At 41.6% G+C, this 18,040-nt stretch overlaps 1 protein-coding gene across 1 annotated transcript in view; it reads left to right on the plus strand.

Moving 5' to 3' along the window:
* Positions 1-506: 506 nt before the first annotated feature.
* Positions 507-18,040, plus strand: part of LOC106113018 (centromere protein J-like) — a 41,534-nt gene continuing 24,000 nt past the window's right edge. The window contains exons 1-8 of the mRNA XM_055811210.1: positions 507-3,811; positions 6,336-6,432; positions 9,322-9,567; positions 10,806-10,901; positions 11,936-12,077; positions 13,813-13,921; positions 14,820-16,242; positions 17,398-17,506. Of these exons, the coding sequence (XP_055667185.1) occupies positions 3,359-3,811; positions 6,336-6,432; positions 9,322-9,567; positions 10,806-10,901; positions 11,936-12,077; positions 13,813-13,921; positions 14,820-16,242; positions 17,398-17,506 (2,675 nt within the window). The 5' untranslated portion in view covers positions 507-3,358. The remainder of the gene's footprint in view (positions 3,812-6,335; positions 6,433-9,321; positions 9,568-10,805; positions 10,902-11,935; positions 12,078-13,812; positions 13,922-14,819; positions 16,243-17,397; positions 17,507-18,040) is intronic.

An 18,040-nucleotide genomic window follows, 5' to 3' on the forward strand; every position in this document is an offset into this window, starting at 1 on the left:
TTTTCACTACATCAGTTTAGACATATTCCAAAGCATACAGAAGTTAATGAGAATTAATGGACCAACTTAATCCTTTTTATGTTATTATTGCTTTTTACATTGTATATTTGTGTTTACAGAGGCCCAATATGAGCCTGAAGCAGCTGCACATTTATCTGAATAAGCAGATTATAAAAGAAAGTGTCACTTTGTTATGGGGTTGAACTATTCCCAGAAGAGAAGGATCGAGCTCTGCACCTGGGATTGTTAGGTATCAAGCAGTGCAGATACAGAACAATAAAAAATTCATCAGATTTTGGAGAATGCAGGGTAAGTCCAGCTTTTTCCATGCTTATTGAATATTTTATATGCTGTGCTGCTTAAAAGAAAATTATCAGCAATGATTTGTGTGTTCTTATTCTGTTTTTCTGTAAGCATCAGGTTTATGGCTGTTGCTCCATCTTGTTGCTATCTCCAATAAGGAGACAGCTGGAGAAATTCTCCAGGGTTTAGGAAGATTCTTCTCCCAAAAGTCTTTCAGGAAGAGGGCTTGCCTGGGGTGGCTTCATGCTGACAGCTCTTGCGGTGTTGTGTGTCTGGCTCCGAGGCTCTGGCTGAGGCTGGCATACCAGAGCGGCTATAGATAACTTCCTAACGCTCTTTTGGGGAACCTTACTAAAACTGTCATGGCTTTCAGTTACATTTCTACTTGTTTTCAGGGGAATTTGTGAGGATTTAGCAGTGTTAAAGATCAGGTCACATCTGTGTAAGCATACTGACTTTATGCAAGTAATTAACACATAGAGTGTCTTAAAATTACATGGGTGGAAGGCTCTGTGAAAGTGCAAAGCATTTTACTTATTCATTTTGACCAGTATATACTGGAAAACTACCTGAGACAAAACACATTAGTCTATATAGCAGTTTTTGAGTGAAAACAATCTGCAAAAAACAGAGAATCCCCACAAATGCTTTACAAGGCAACCGTCAGCCTGCGCTGTGCTTCCTTGTTTGCTCCTGCCAATGCCAAGGTGCTCAGTGCAAAAGTATTTCTGCCTCACAGGGACTGCTTTTGACCTCTTTGGCCATATTTACTGAGGAACTACTCTGCCTGCTGGAGAAGGGGAGGCTTTGTGTGGCTTTGATTGAGTGTTGCAGTCCAGGAAGAATGGCAGGGATCAGGGCTGCGGGTGGGAGCTTCTGTTTACTCACCGATTCCCTGGCAATTCACAGCAACAAGGAAGCAAACATTGGAAAGGTTTGTGGTGCAGCAAGTTTTAGTGTTCAGTTCTTATCCAAACTAAAGTCAGCTACCAGCCTAGGCAGTGTTGACTTTTATAAACAAATTCTTACCTATGAAACCTCAACCATTAAGACTACACCCCCATGCCTTTCTGAGATTACAGGATACTAAACTGGTGGAGAAGATCAACTATGATGGACAGTTGTTGGGATTTTTATTTTTAGTGGGATAAAATCTGATACTGTCAAGTTAGTCACTCAGAGATCTCCTTATCAGCGTCAAAGTTGGAATATCTTCTTGCTGTTGGTGTCAGGGAGTTTTTCTCACAAAATCCAGTTCTTCATGGTTCCTTACCTGCTGTGCAGTGGGTGCAGTGCCTAAAGCGAAGTATGTGTTTGGAGAGACTCTTGGCAAGTGTCACCTGTTTCCAAATCGCACCATTCTTAGTCTTCAGATTATATTTCTCTTATTTGTATTTTGGATGAAGCATGACCAGGACAAGGAGTTTCCATGCTCCTGGTGCAAAATGTGGTGTTGGTGGGACAGGCCACCAACAGCCTTTTTATTGCTCCAGTACTCAGTAGTAACTGAGAGTAACCTTCATGCTGCTCAGCATTTGAACTTTGTACCCTATGAATAACTAAGTGATTTTTATGGGTACGTGTTGTTTCCTAGGTTTAAAAAAAAAAAAAAGTCAAACAAAAAAACCCCAACCGACTTGCATATAGCATTATACTCAGAAAAATCATTGGCAGGTTGGAAGTTTTAGCTCCACTCGAGTTTGACCTGAGGTGGGGAGGCCCAGGAATGTGGTGTTCCCTTTTAAGCTTTGGAAGGAATTGCAACATAGGGTCGTGGGCTCTACTCTTTTCTTTAAATGTGATTTCTTAGCCCATACTTTCTGATCTGTCCCTGTCCAGTCAGTCCTCTGCCTTCACTATACCAGCTTGCTTTTTTTTTTTTTTTTCACTCCTATTGAAGATTTGTTCTGTAGGGTTCTTATTTTAGCGTACAAGCACCTGCCCAGACAGCCCAGACTTCTGTTGTTTTACATTTGTAGATTTCCAAAAAGTTTCCAGTGGAAGTGCAGATTACTTTAAAGGGAGTTTAAACCTGCAAACAACATAATGTTTCCTAGCTACACATAATGTATCTGTCAAAGCAGGTATCGAACGTGGTAGGGTGTGTATACATCTTATGCAATCCACTTACATTAAAGTAGGAAGAAGACATTAAATAATTTTCCTGCTTGCGAATGAAGATCTTGGAGACTCTGCATTTCTCAAAGAATGTGAATAAACTACCATAGAAGACAAGATGGGGGAGCTCACTAGCTTCAGCTGCTGAAATATAGCCCCCACCCCAATTTTTTAAGGTAAGTAGCAAATGCCTGCCCCCTGCCTCAGAAAGACCTAAAGTGTCCAAGTGCCTAAACAGGCGAAGCAGAATGTTTGTGTTGTGCAGCTGTCTCTGCCATACCGCTCTCAGGGAGAACAGATGCAAGCTGTAGCAGTGTTAGTCTATCTTTCTGAAATAAACATTCTTGTGAGCTACTTAAACATCAGGCGGTTTTCTAGCAATGTTTTCCTTTGTGGTTTTTTTTCACTTGCCATTTGTTTTCTCTTGTTTCCTCCTGTTATCCCCATTCCCTGCTTTTTGCAGTCATCTTTGCACATTAGGCACTTTCTCTGAATTTAGAGGCTGAAGATTTAACTGAAAGACAGGGTCAGGACACTTTGGCAAATGCTTCTAGTGGTAAACAGGTTTTGGTTTGTGTTGTAACAGAGCCTTACATCTGTTCCTGTTTGTCTGAGAGTTTAGGATTTAATACTGAGAGAGCAGGCAGCACATCTGAGCCATTTCAGCTGGCAGAAGTATTGTGATTTTGTAGTTTTTTTGTATTGCATGTAACCTAACAGTATTTTCATGTGTGTATATTTATGTATACTTTTCTCTGTACATAAATAGATATATATATGTTTTACAGTTTCTGAAGTTGGAAGATACTCTACATTCAGCCTGGGCTAAAAAAAATAATCTCTTGCATGGAAAAAAAAGAAGGCAAAGCACAGGATTTACTATGTCAGTATGACATGACACATTTGTTCATGGTGGGTTTTATTGCACATCTCTAACATGGATTGCAGAAAGCAGGGCATGGAAGCAGATGCTTTTAAGGAGGAAGACCATATGTCACAGCAGACAGCCAGTGATCTGGCAAACACAGTGCCATCTTCCAAAATAATGATAGAGAAGGTCATGCCTCCTTTATCCCTGCGTTGGGTTGACAATACAAATGAGTCCTCTAGCAAGCAGTGTCCACTTTTATACAGTTCAGAAGCTAGTGGTATGATAGGCAACAGTAATGTCTCCACAGATAACTTGGGCCACAACCAAGCTTTTCAGCATGCAAGGCAATTGCGTTCTCCAGCCAGCTCTGATATTTTTCCTCAGAAGTTGACTCCCAGTGTAACCCAGGATGGAATTCATGATGCAAGTGACACCTTGGAAATGTTCACTCCTCTTCTGCTCCCTGCCTCAGAACCTGGGACGAACCACTGTGCTCCTACCTACAAAAACATGGAACAGGTTAGTTTGCTTTATACAATCATTGAATTTATAACTGCATATTATACATTTCTGATAGCTGTACAGCCACTTCAGGAAGAAAGGGCCTGTAACTTTTGTGTCTGTCTATAGGCAGGAAGCTTTACTGGCAAGCACTGGGAAGTTCATCATAACCTGGTGTCTGATGCTGTTGCTCTAATGCAGGGGTCCTCAAACTACAGCCCGCGGGCTGGATACAGCTCCCCAGGGTCCTCAATCCGGCCCCCGGTATTTACAGACACCCCCCCGCCGGGGGTTGGGGGGGGAAACCAAGCAGCCGCAGATGGCCTCCTGCCACTTCATCTGCGCGCCGGCCCCCTGGTTAAAAAGTTTGAGGACCCCTGGCCTAATGCATCTACGCAGTAAAGTGCTTTTCCCAAGAGGCAATTAATCAATTTTTCTCTTGTTTCTCTTGTTTGATAGTTAGCATTACCTACCTCCCTCTGGTGAAAAAGATTGCATGTTCTGGCTCCATGTTCTCATGTGGGTAATGGTTGTGGGGCATGTTCATGTTCTTGTTTCCATATGTCTTTCTATCAGTTCTCTTCTCATGCTCCATCTCCTTTTTACCTTTTTTTCCATTTCTTTTTCATTTTCTTCTTAGTTTTGACAAAGTGATGGACAGGCATAACTCCACAGTAACTCTTCCACTGAGTGCTCTATGTTTTTCCCATAAGACAGGAAACAATACACTGCTTTAGTTGCATATTTTAAAGAAATTTAGGTTTCCAATACAGTTGAAATTATTATTTAGGATGTGTCTATGCTGCCAGTCCTCAACACTTCCTCCACTGGAAGTCTATCATCATTTTAATATTTTTTGCTGATGGCAAAATCAGAAGTACCTGTGCTAACAAGTCTGCATCGTTTGCCTCTTGCCCTGAGCCCACTTCGCCTCAGGGCTTCTTTTCTTGACACCGTTGGTACCACCTCTGCACAACAGACAAGAGTTAGGAAAACTGTTGTTCTTCAGTCATATGTTGGGAGACCTGCAGCTGGGCTGTGCCAGTGCAGTGCCTCCCAACCATCTAAATGTCCTGTAGCTGAGGAGTGCCAAGGGGGGCATGGAGGCTGCCCTGCAGTTCCCCACTGCCCTTCTCAAGGGGATATTTAGGACCCAGTCAGGAGTCCTCACCACCTTCAGCTTTTATCTAGTGAAGACTTTAGTACTTTACACATAGGGACAGGAAACTTGTTATTCCTTGATTGCTGGGAAATTATTAGTGTAGGTAAGGCTGCAGTTGCAGATGACTTCTTGTGAGTCCGAGGACTCTGCTGCTTCTTTTCTTGGGTGACATAAACTGGATCATTAAGTTTAATGACCAGAATGTATCCTGTGATACCCTAAACTGTCAACAGCGGGTCATAAAACCTGATACTTGGTCTTGGGCATTCTTTGTTCTTTGGTGGCTTCTGGCATTTGCCTATGTGAATTATGTGAAATGTTCTCAAAAGATTCTGGTAAACAAAAAGTGAATTTGGGGTTTGCTTTGTTACATGGTGCTCCTCAAGTGGTACCAGACAGAGAGGCAGTAGAGGTAAAATGATGCTTCCAGTCAAACTGCTAGGAAGCTCCTGGCACCAACAACATGAGGGTGTCTTCATGCTGGAAGTTTTAGTTCTGCAGCAGATCTGGTACTTCACAATAGATTAAAAAAAAAAAAAAAAGACAGAAAAAAAGACTTGTCTCTTGCACTACTGATCTCTGGTTGTTTAGGTTGTTCTGGTTGACAGGACAGAAGAAACAGGTGAGTGGGAGGAGGAGTCGAATAAAGATAAACTCAGAAAAGCAGAAGGCCAAGGGAAGCTGGATAGATGTGTACCTGCAGGGAGGCATGGGGGAGTGCCTGGCCTGCAACAGGACTGAGGAACTAGTGGCAGCAATTTAGTCAGGAACAGAGTCAGTCCTTTCTCTGCCTTAGTGAAGATTTCTGTGGAGGCAAAGGTTGGACTTATTCTTCTCTCCTTTCATCCCTTATTTTAGACAATGCTCGTATTTCCTCTTAATTGCATCTGTGCTTTGTGGATATTGACTTTTGAAAGCTGCTTTTCATTGATGACACTGGTAATTTCCATTTATCAGATTGTTCAACAAACAATTAAATGTTAGGTCCTGGTACATTTTGAAGTTGTACAGTGAAGCCTGGCTTGAGGGTAGCATCTACTCTGATGTTGTTCTAACATCTTCTCAGTGCAAAACTTCTCTCCCTTTTGTGCTTTATCTTCTGTGGTAAGGAGATCCCAGCACACAGACCAGAAGAAAATGCAGGCTGATGTGAGGCTGAGTAGCAAAACCTGGCAAGGCATGGATTGCCTGCACGCTGTCAGTGTACCCTTTGAGCTGTAAAATGGCAAAAGAGTTTTAAATGCAAATGTCAACATTCTTTATTAACAGTAATACACACTTTAAGAAATACCTACCCCAAAATATGGATATGGTGATTCTTTCTGATTAAAAACCATCCAGAAATATAGTTTAATACTCTTATCTTCATGATATTTTCAGACTCCAGGGCAGCAGGACCAGGTGATGAGGCAGCAGATGGAGCAGCTGCAAAGGCTGGTGGCTGAACAGCAGAAAATCATTGCACTTTACAACCCAGGTACTCAGGGAATCCCTCCTGGTGCTGCGGCACCCTCACTTGCTAATGTTTGCACTCTAGCAGTGAAATGTGGCAGTTTCTTAAAGAGATTTGATAGTTATTTTCGGGGGGGATCTTTCTCTGACAGTTGGACTGAAACATTCATTTCTTTACGCACATTACACACAAGCTGTAAACCCCAGAAAACACTTATTTCCAGCTTTGTATATTAAAATTCCAGGAGAACCATGAGGAGTCGTCCTTTATGTTTAATAACAGACCTGTACAGACTTCTGTTGACGTACAGATTTGAATGGTACGGCAGAAAATTATAGTATAGTGGTGAGCATTACAGAAAAGCTGAAATATCCTTTTTTTCTGTACCTATATATAAAAGTCACAGCTTTTACCTAGAAATAGGAAGAGGAAGAAAGTCAACACACCATGTTTCTGTTAATAGACTCTTACCTTTAATAGTACAGCCTGTTCCTCACAGCATGATACAACTCCTTGAACAGCTTCATTTTACCAGTGGCATTGCCAGAAAATGCCATCTGCTCAGCAAATAAAAAAAGAGGAGCCCTCCCTCCCCTTCCCACCCTCTATCCACAGCAGTAGCACATCCTCCTCCATATGTGACCCCATGGTGAAAGTGGAATTAAGGGAAATCCTGTAGACTTGTGACAGCATTGTCCTGGCTTTAGCAGGGCTGCTTGTGCATAACATCAGGCAGGGAGCATCCATAAAGGCATAGGAAGGCTGGGTGATCCTTGGATTGCTGCTGCTCCTCATATGACCTGCTGGGGAGGCAGCTTCGCCTAACCCATGTGGCAGGAGCCAAAGCAGCTGAAGGCATCCCCTGACTGCATCTGTACAGTGATCTGGCATGAGTTTTCTCAGTCTGATTTCAAGCTTCTTTGCTCAGTGGAGGACCTGCAGGGGGTCTCATTCTACTAAGATCTCAGAGGATAGTCAGAAGAACTAGGAGATGGTGTGTTAGAGTTCAGTGTAGCCTCATGGGATCTTGCAAATAGCTTTTTAGAGCTAAAAAGCTACATTTTTGTTCAGCAGTTTCTTCCTGTGCTCTAACCATATATAGTGTGAAGAAGTCCTCTCAGTTAAAGACAGCCATGTCTTTTGCTGTCCATCCATGCATATATAAAAATACTTCATAGCATACATAGTTTGACTGATTTGGACAGAATCATTTATAAACAAAATTCTACTTCAGTTGCCATATAAGGAATATCTACTGTCAATGGTCAGCTCAAAACAATAGACATTACTTTAGACAGAGTTAATGATAATAATAAAATCATCAAGAATTTATGGTCTCTTGACTTCCCACTGTCCCCCACTCTGGAAACTCTAGGATTTGCCACTTATTAGTTGGCTTTAGGGAAACATGGCCTTACATTATTGCTGCCATAAAAGAAACAGAAATTTTAGCAAGTTTTATCTACCTCACTGATGTATATAATAGTAGTTATTAGCCAACAAAATAAAAGGGTTTAGAAAAGTGGAATTAAACAACATTGGCCAGGTAAATCCTTGCAGGCTTTTAACTTCCCTCTCCTCCCAGTGTAACAAAAATGTAAGAAAACAATAAACCCTAGTCTTTTTAATTTATGTATATGTATGCATAATTAGATCTGTATAAACATACCATATGGTCTCTGCTAGCTTCAAGTGTCAGTGTTTTTGAAGAATATCTGAGCTCTGGGGCTTTGCTTCATTCAGTCTCAGCTGAATGGGGTCAGAAAACCTCCTGAAGGAATGACATATTTACATACCCAGATGCATTTAGCTAGCATCTAAAGCCACAAACAACATAGTTACTTGCATGATAACTGACCAAAATCTGAAAATTCTTATTTGTTAGTGGAGGCAGTGCAGGCTGAGGGTAGCAAAGGACGTTTCATAATTTGGTCCCATTAAGCTTTAAAGAGGTAAAATATGAAGAATTACTAGGGCTATGATTTATCTTATTATGATAAAGGCAATTGCTTTAATATTCCCATGCATTCAAAGACATAATACAGTGACCAACAGTACAATCAAAACCTCATTGAACTACAGGTTGTCATTTCAATGTGTCATGATAACACAGACAGAAGTGGCTTAGCCTGCCCGCTAGCTGTGCGGTTAGAGCATCTCTCCAGAAGTAGTGAGTTGGGCTTTTTTTTGTGTCTGTGCCAGACAGGATTTCAATCCAGAGATCAATCTTTTTCCAAAAAATGGCTTAAATGGGGGCTGAGGCAATATCAGTTGCAGTCACTCTCTTCTTCTTGTTGAAGTCAGATCATAGGACAGCAGGGAATCATGATGTGGAGAAAAAAAGATAAGAAACAAACCTAGTTTTATAACCTTATAAAGGGGTCTCTTTCCTGGAAGTGGTGAGCCTGGCCTCTGGTCCCTATGCAGAACTGCTTATCTTTTCCACTTGGGAGTCTTCTAATAAAATATTAAATATTTTTTTATTTAAACATAAATATAAAAAAACCCTAGCTATCCAAAGCTGAAAGGAAAACTTTCTCCTCTTTTGCACTGAGGAGTCCCTTAGAGATATTTTGCAACACTTCACTTTCACCTGCTAAGGGACGTAAGGAGTCCTAGGGGAAATATGTGTTTCACATGCTTAGGAGTACTTTGTAATTTCTTTTTAATTCAGCATCCCCATAATGTATGATACTTTTGGTTATGACAGATAGCTGTAGCAAGCATGTTTTAGAATTTAAATAAAATAACAAAAGCAAAATTTGATTATTTCATTCTAAACATGCAAAGCACCTGGGAACATGAAAGCAACAGTGTTTTTGTGCAATACCAGTTTAGCAAGAGATTTCTAGTTTGGTGCAAAATATTTGCCTTAAGCTTCTCTAATTTTTCTTCTCTGCTAATTATTTTTAGGCTTTTCTGTTTCTCCTGGGATACCTTCCCACCTAGTAGCCACAATGCCACCCCTTCCATGCTTTCCGGTTGCTTTCACTCCTGTCCAGTTCCCATCAGAAAATTCTTCCCAAGTTGAGAGCCCAGAGTGGTTACAGACCTCTCCCTCAGCAATGCACTCTGCTTGGCAAAGCAGACCCACGCTGTTTGTTCCAAATGAAAGCAGTTCAGAAATCTCAGGAGAGCACATGCAGCTTTCAGATTCAGGTGGGTAAAAAGCACTGGAAATCTGAAGCTAAGGCTATTGTGCTGTGCCACTCCTGTGAATTTTTGCTCTTGTTGGTGAGTGTTGCTGATGTTATTGCAGGTCAGGGGAAGGTGTTTTGTCTTTACAGTGGCTTGCTATAAAAGCTTTTAAAATATTTTAAGCTTGTTTTTGCTTTTTGAATCACAGTCCTGACTCTCATACTGACAGAGAAATTTGGCCTTCTAGATATAAACGGAGCAGAAAGTCATTGAACTGGAAAAACTAAGTTATATGAAGTAGGGAGTATGTTATACTTAAGGGGAGAAGCATAAAAAGTAGAAAGTGGATATAGCTTCCAAAGATGAGAGAATAAGTTTCTTTAGCTAAGAAGGCCTGCTCTTTGTCAGCAATCTTGGTGTTTCTCACATTGATGCAGAGCGGCATTGTTTGGAGGAAAAGCAATGTAAGGTGCTACTTGGCATCTTGTCTTTGCTACACTTTGCCAGCCTTGTCATCTGTGGGAAGACATCAAGGGGCAAGAAAGAAGAAAGAGTGATTTGCAAGAAATCAAAAGTTGATTTCAGAATGAAGAGGAACAAAAAGGAGTGGGAATGAAACTGCTTAAAGGGGAAGATGATGTAAATCAGACCTGCATCCTGGATTCCTTTGAACTTTTATAGCAAGACCTGGCTGTGAAGCTGTTGAGACAGCCCTGTAGTACAATTGAGACTTTAATTTCATATTCTTCAAGCTAGCTCAGAACCAATACTCTCACTGAAAGTCTTGACTTCTTCTTCTGCCTTGCACTATGATTTTCTTGCTGGGTTAACCTGAACCTGGGTCAGTTGCCCAGTGATGTTTATCAGAGCTTCAGAAATACTTCTGCCAGCACAAACTGGGGAGGGGGGTGTGGGCTGCTGTCACATATGAGGACAGCAGAAATCTGTGAGCAAGAGCACACTAGGACAGGGGGAGGTATGGCTGCTTTTTTTTTGGCAGCAGCGCTGACTTAGACCTGCTTCATGTGTGTAAAACTAAGGCGTGAAGGTGCAGAGGCCTTAGTACATCAGGTTAACTCCTGACTGGCAGCTGGTCAGTGCAGTTGCCTTTGAAATACGCTTCGCTTGAATGTGTGCTTGAGGACTGGGCTGAACTGAGACCTTCCTGACTGTTGTGATGAGCGTGGGCTTTTTACTGCTGGAAAAATAAACGTGAGTATACCAACAGCCTGAGTAACATGTCATATTCTTATTTAAAGGGATAAGCACTGAGCCATTGCTTCCGTGTACTGAGCGCCCCACAAAAAAACTTTCCAGACAAGATGCTCAAGAAGAGAACAGAAAAGAAAACAAAGGTGAATTGCACAGCTGCTGAGACACATTGTTCTTGCCTTGCATTGGGAAGTGCTAGTCAAAAATTCCAGTGCTGGGACACGTCTCCTATTAGAGCATTCTGGAGACAGCATAGCCCCACACGTAAGGCTGTGCAGAGGCACTCATGCGGTCTGTGTCCCTTGCTGCCATCAGCCTGCTGTGTCACCTCTGCTTCCTCAGCAGTATTCTGACACAAGGCAGGTGAGAATTTTGCAGAAACGGCACTGCTTGTCTGCTGTCAGACTGGAGATTTTTGGTGTGTAGCTGGGAAAGGCTGAGGGAAGGATGGATTCCTGCTGTTGGACCAGAAAGTCCTTTCACTGTGTTGCAAAGTACTTCAGTAGCACTGGGTGCATTAATGTGACTGTGAGCTATAACGTTTCCAGCTACAGCAACAGTGTGTAGTACAAATGAGCCGGTAAAGGCTTTTTGCTGGAGTTGAAAGGCCGAACTTGAGCTAAAAAAGCAAGTCTCTATTAGCTGACACTTAGAAAAAAAGTTTAAATTAAGTGGGAGCCTTCTTGTTGTAGTGAACATAGACAGTTAAGCTTCAATAGGAAGAAGTACAAATTTTCACTTTTGTGAATAGGAAATGCTCAGTCAGAAACTTTCATGTGTACAAATAGTCCTTGTTAAACTCTTTAGTGAACTGGGCTGCAGGTCACATAATTACAGACACATGAGTAGTTCTAGCAAAGTGTCTCCACTGCAGTGTTCTGCAGCGAACACATTAACCAAGCATTACAAATCTCTAGATGCAAGGAGTACAAATCATACCATTTGCCCTTTCCTTATTTCCAGCAACTAGACTTGAGGATCAGGAGCTTCTATTTTTCCTGGGTTGCACCCTTCCACCTACTTAATTCAGTTGTGTTCTATAACGTGTTTTCAAAAACCAAAATCTTGCATGTGCTGTTGAAGAGATAAACATTTCTAATTTATTTTGTGATGTTTATTTTACATTTATTCATTCTATAAAGGCTTTGTTTTCATTGACCTTTTTTCTGCTGCTTAGATAACAGTCAATTAAAAGAAAGGAGTTCCCCTGAAACTTTTTCTGCTGTCAAAGAAGAACAAAGAGAACAAGTAAAGGAGGAGATTTCCCCATCTCCCTTTGGCATAGAGGGGAAGATGAAGACTAGAATCACAGAAGACAGGTGAGAAATTATCTTCGTCAGACAAGCTACAAAAGCATGTTTTCCTTGATTGTACACATACTGTATGTGTTATATTTGCAACACAAAGGCTCTTTCCTTTGCTTGAGAGTGGCAGGTATGCATGGGCAGAGATTTGACAGGTCTAGGGACTGGCAACTGATCTACCTCTGTATAATAGGATGCTGGTTTAGCCAGTTTAGGTGAACTGGTTTTGCAACTATGATCTTCAAAGGGTAGAAGTAAAGCAGAAGTTGGCAGGGAGAGACAACATCTTTTGTTATGCCATCATTTCTTCTGCAGTGGCCATCAGTTTGTGATGGCAGCATCAGTCTGAGTAGCTCATTCATCCTTGTCCTTGCTCTATCTCTTCAGCTGTACCAAAAACAATGTTTATGTGCCTATATAGTGAACAGGTCAGCGAAGCGATCCTTCTTAAAATTATCTGGAGAGAGGAGATATGTAACTTTTAACTTGGATCAGTTCTCTGATCTAGTTCATCACTGCATTGCAGAAGGAGTTGTACCAGCACACTGAGGGGGTGCTCATGGCTAGGCAGGAATGGGTAGGTTGGCATTAATGATGGAAGTAGAGTTGTTACCTTTCCTCAGCTGATGCAGATAGAAGTGGGAGCTTTTTTGGCACACTGAGCCTTCCATTAAGTATAAAAGAGAAGCAGCAAACTTCTAAAGAAGTATGGACTGAGAGTAACTGTTATGTGTTTTATTGCTTTAACCATGAGGGCATTGGGCAGAGAAGGAAGAGAGGGACCTCCAGAACAGAAGGCTGGGAAGAGGTGGCAGGACCATGAGCACCTCTGGGCAAGTGGGCCTGTTCACATACACCTTTTTTGGATCAGCAGTGAGCTCCTGAAATCTGTCTCCCAGTCAGCCCCACTTGTGCTTTGGTTGACGTTGTGGTCTCAGCATGAGCCAGTTGACACTGAAGCCCAGAACGTACTCCAGCTCTTCATGACATTTTCGCTATGGGACCAGGCTGCAATTGATTTGAAGTAAATTTCCTTGAAATGTGTGTTGCCTAACGTGTCCTCATCAACATGTTTTGCTCTACAAATCTAATCCTATTAGGCCATGCCAGAGCCAGACTGACAAACAAAAAAGATTGCACGTGGTGTTAGCTGTACGTGGGATATAGAACGAACAGGAATGATGTGCTGCATAACCAGTACCTCTATTACACCCAGAACTTTTTAATATTCAGCAGAAATTATTAGTAAGTGACTAAATTAAGGCTCTAAGCACATTTCCGACGAAATATGTTAATGCACGCTGTATTATGCTTAATTTTGAATCAGCGTTCAATTTGTCCCTCCACAACACTATAGACATTATTTTTCTCCTCTATTACTCTTCACCACCTAATTCAAACCACTCTGTCAGAGAGACAGTGAGTTCTTTGTGACTGTAACCAGCTTTAGTCTGGAGAAAATGTCTGAAATATTTTTCCTTTTGACAATTTTCTATTTTTAAGGAAAGACTGATACCAGTCAAAAAAATGTTACTACCTAAAAGCATAATTAATGTTTAGTCTAGACAGGATGTTTTAAAATTAGACTTAGATGTCACATAATAGTGGGTTTTTTACTAATATGCTTCACATTTGAAAAAAATTGCAGAGAACATGTCAGTTCTAAACTCAACATCAGCTCCATGAGAGTTATCAAAAGAAAATTAATTGGAGAATGTTACAAGTAAGCGCCTTCTTGTTCCTTGCCTAGACCAATCACACCAGCAGCTGGTATCAGACAGAAGACTTCTGAAGAATCTGTTGAAGAAAAACTCAAAGCAGACAATCATCTTATAGAAAAAGAGCAGAAGGAGCCGCAGGTACTGTGCTATTGGTGCATTCACTTTGGTTTTGACAAGTTCTCATGGGCTTGGGTATTGTGTGGGCTCTGTTTTGGCTCATTACATGGCAGCACATTTTTCCACTATTCTATCATGTGATACTGGAAGATTTTTCCCGAAAGTAAAACCACTGTATTACTCATTCCCAGTCATACTACCCACTGTTTCCCACTGGATTCCTCTCTTTTCACATACTTTCTGGGTCACAGTTTGTGCCTGAGTCTCAACACGCTTAGCTAAATTAGATCTTAAGGTTGATTCTGTTTATTTATTTCATAATAAATAGTCCATGCGGTCTCTTATGTGCCACTGATGCAACAACGGGGGCATTTCTGAATACAATTTTTATACAAGGATCGAGTACAGTAATACTGTTCTGCTTTTTGCCGTATGTACGGTTTGAAATGGGTTTGTCTGACACCTCTAGGTGTCAGACTCAGCACTTCGTTAGTCGTGTTGACTTGGAAGATGCACATTTTGTCACTCAGGGATTTTCTCTGTGCTCCCTGGCAAAATAGCATCTCAGGCTGATGCATTTATATATTTCTGTGTCACACTGTAAAAAACACTCACACTTCCTTTAAAAACAAAGAAAGAAAGAAAGAACTTTTTTCATCTTCTATCATATAAACACTTACCACCATTTTAACCATCTGACTCTACTAATGAATTGATAAAGGTGTCATATAGCGACTGCTTCTAAAAGTTCCTATACCTTCCCTGTAATCTCAGGGCTGTTACTTATGTACTCAGTTATCCACAGCCAGTGTCTTTAAGACTTCTGGTGTCTCAGGTTTTTCAATTAACATAAATATCTTCCTTTTTGGAGAATGATTCTCGAACTGTGATTGTCAGGATTTTTGGTGGGTTTTTTCAGAGCAAGGCAAAAGTAACACCTCGGAAGGCTTTTCTGAAACGAAAAGAAGGTATGGCAAGGCTTAAAAAGAATAAACAGAAGCTTTTAAAAGAAGACAGCAAGCATTACAGAAGAGCTGGTTTGGATTGCTGTGGTCGTTTCTCCCAGTCTGGCCAAATGGATGCAGGTATACTGCAGCCAGGGGAATGCTCTCAGTTAAATCTGCAGGTCAGTAGCTCCGTGCAGATAAGTACACATGAAAAAAAAGCAGACTGTGCTTTAGCTGAGTGGGAGATCAAAGCTCAGGCTGACTATGAAGCAAAAGTAGTTGAGCAAAGTGCAGAAGAAAAAGAAGTGATTGGGAGAGATGAAGACACAAAAGAAAATGATGTTGACTCACCGCAGAGAAGGTGGCCTGAAATCCTCCAGCCATGCCCTGAAACTGTAATAGAAATGAACCTACAAGTAGGTGAGGAAAGAGAAGCTCATCATATGGATTCTCTAGGACAAGCAGACAGAACTGATGGAAGACCTGTGAAGGGCACCCCGCAAAAGGACCTCGGCAGTGTGGATCAGCCTCGGAAGGGTCATCTTAAAGAGGGAGAAAAAAAACCCTTGGAAGTCCTGCAAAAGCATTATCCACTTCAGGATTTAGAAGGACACTGCATCAAGGAGGGGGAGTGGAAGGCAGGCCCTGCGTTCACACAGCATCAGAGGTGGGTTCAGGTATGGCCACAGGAACTTGTTTCAGGGGACCAGAGCTCTGAAAGCAAAAGACAAATCCATACTGGGTTTAAGATGGTCAATGGTAAGATAGTAAAACTTACAAGTAGCTCACCTGAGGCTGTGGGAGTGGGAAGCTCATCCTCAGCCTTGCATCAAGAGTGGCAAAGGAAGGGGACAGCTGCCTTGACCTGGCACGTTGCATCTTTGCCCTGTGAGTCAAGCTGCTTGTCCTCCAACACTGAAGATGACCCCAGACCTCACCATGTTCAGTACTGCTCCCAGCGTGAACTTCAGGGAGTCGATCACACTGACAGACATTTGGATCTCTCTGATGGTGATTATGCTAGTGATGAGCCCAGTGGAACTGAAAAAATATCTGTTAGAAGATACAGCAGATCACCCCCAAGGAAACAAGATATTCAAGCCATCTCAAGACAGCAAGGTCTCTCCTGCAGCACAAGCAGCAGCGATTCCAGTACTGGGGCTGTCAGGCTGAAAGGGAGCAAGGCTTGCTCTTCTCTTCAGCAGCCCCCCTTTCATCTCACAAGATTGAAAAGGAGAGAGCATGAGCCTGAATCAAAGAACAAGAGTAGGGCCAGGTATGCTCAGAGCCCACATCTGCCATCCTCAACAGCGGCTGGTGAGATTCGTGCTTTCGAGATTAAAGGAATCCCTACAGTGGAGGAACCACAGAAAAAACTGTTTACAGACACATTAGGTAAGAGCTACCCAAGTTTTGATTTACAATTATTTTCTATAGGGGGAAAAATTTTCTCTTGGATTTATGATTCATTCTGCCCGTGCTCCCTAGATAACATTCACCTCTGTCGGTGTCTCTCAGCCCTAAACTGGGGGGAAAAAAGAAGAGGGGAGAGAGATATTTGCAAGCCCCCTGTTGTCACTAGCCATTTTTCCTAAGTCTGTTGCTTGAGATGCACTTTCAGGTGCAGACTTTAAACCCATGAGATGAGTGAGAGGTTCAGAGAGTCCCTGGAGTCAGGAACTCCCCTGGAGTTCCTGGTACCTTAGGTATGTTCTTCCTACTAATGCCTTTACAGTGAGATGTTCATGTTTTCTATTTACCCTTCTCAGAGATAACATGACTTTAACAAAGGTGGGCAAAATAATTTCTCAAATTTGCATGTTTTGTTGCTAAGACACAGAGAGCCTCACATCAGTGGAAAATAATGACTGCCTAAGAAAATCTTCACTCACTTTGTCCTGAATGAGCTCCCGGTTCTTTGGTCAACCAAACTTTCTAGCTGTTTGGCCCAGATGGCAATGAAACAGTATCCTGCTTGAGCAAGATTTAGTCCTTTTTATTAAACTGTTTCTTGACTTTTCTTCTCTCTTGGTTTCCATTAAAGGTCTTCACCCACACTGGCTCCTCATCCCAAACCCACTGTCTGTCTCTTTATGTAGGATCAGTCAAAATCAGTTGTCCTGCCTGCAATAATCACCGGGGCAGAAATACTCTGTTCTGATGGCTCTCAATTGCTCTTTCACAACTTGCTAAGCACACTCTGTGTCAGGCTGCTGTTAAAAAGGGGTTCCTGAGGCCTCTTAGAAAGTTATACTCAAAATAAGGTTGAACAATCACGTGACATTCACATTCCTGAAAAGGAATTTGGCTTCCGACACCAATATATCCCCAAATCCGTTTCACTTATCACGCTTTGTAGGGCTTGGATTGCACTGCTAAGAACTGTGCTAGGAATAGAATACTTGCACAATTAGGCAAAGATATATTAATTTTTTTTTATAGATTAAGCAATAAAGCTTAATGCGCTTATGCAGCCTGTGGTTTTAAATACATAGAGAGTGTTCATGTGTATTCACAAAGTTCAGTGTACTAACACAGATGTCTTTATAGAAGAAACTCAGAGCATCCTTACCAGCGGATTAGAGAATGGCATATATAGCAGAGGAACCCCTGCCCTGAACAGGGTGAGAGAACAAGAGAAAGGAATGCATTTTCACAGGTAAATCTGTATACACCAGAAATTGATTTGTGTGTGCAGCGAGGCAAGTATTTCCTTTAGGATCCTTAAAATCAGGTTGCTAATTCTTATTTATTAGCTAGCTTCTTTTTGAGGGCATCTATGTTGTCTCAGAACTCAAACGCTTATTTAGCTGTCTAGATTAAAAGTAAAGCACCTAACTGAAGGGGGCCAACTCTGAAAATACTAATGCAGTTTGCATCTCAAAGCTCAGTAATGCCAAATGCTTTTTGAAAGTTGCTGAACAACTTCAGACTACACTGAAATGAATAAGAACTCAGGATAAGTTGTTTTATGGCATTGTGCCTCTGATGGAGTAAAGGGTAAATATCTCATATTCTCATAACTCATTCACATGACGTGCACCCATATTTCTGAAGTTAACAAAAAGTATATAGCATTTATCAATGACACAGCATTGTTATTTCAGGAATACCTGTCTTCAGACTAGAGGATGCATTTGGTACCATATAAATTAAGAACTTGAAAATTCAAGAGAGTTACTTTTGTAATTTG

The sequence above is a fragment of the Falco peregrinus genome, chromosome 7 (genome assembly GCF_023634155.1).
Source record: "Falco peregrinus isolate bFalPer1 chromosome 7, bFalPer1.pri, whole genome shotgun sequence".
Classification (NCBI taxonomy): Eukaryota; Metazoa; Chordata; class Aves; order Falconiformes; family Falconidae; genus Falco; species Falco peregrinus.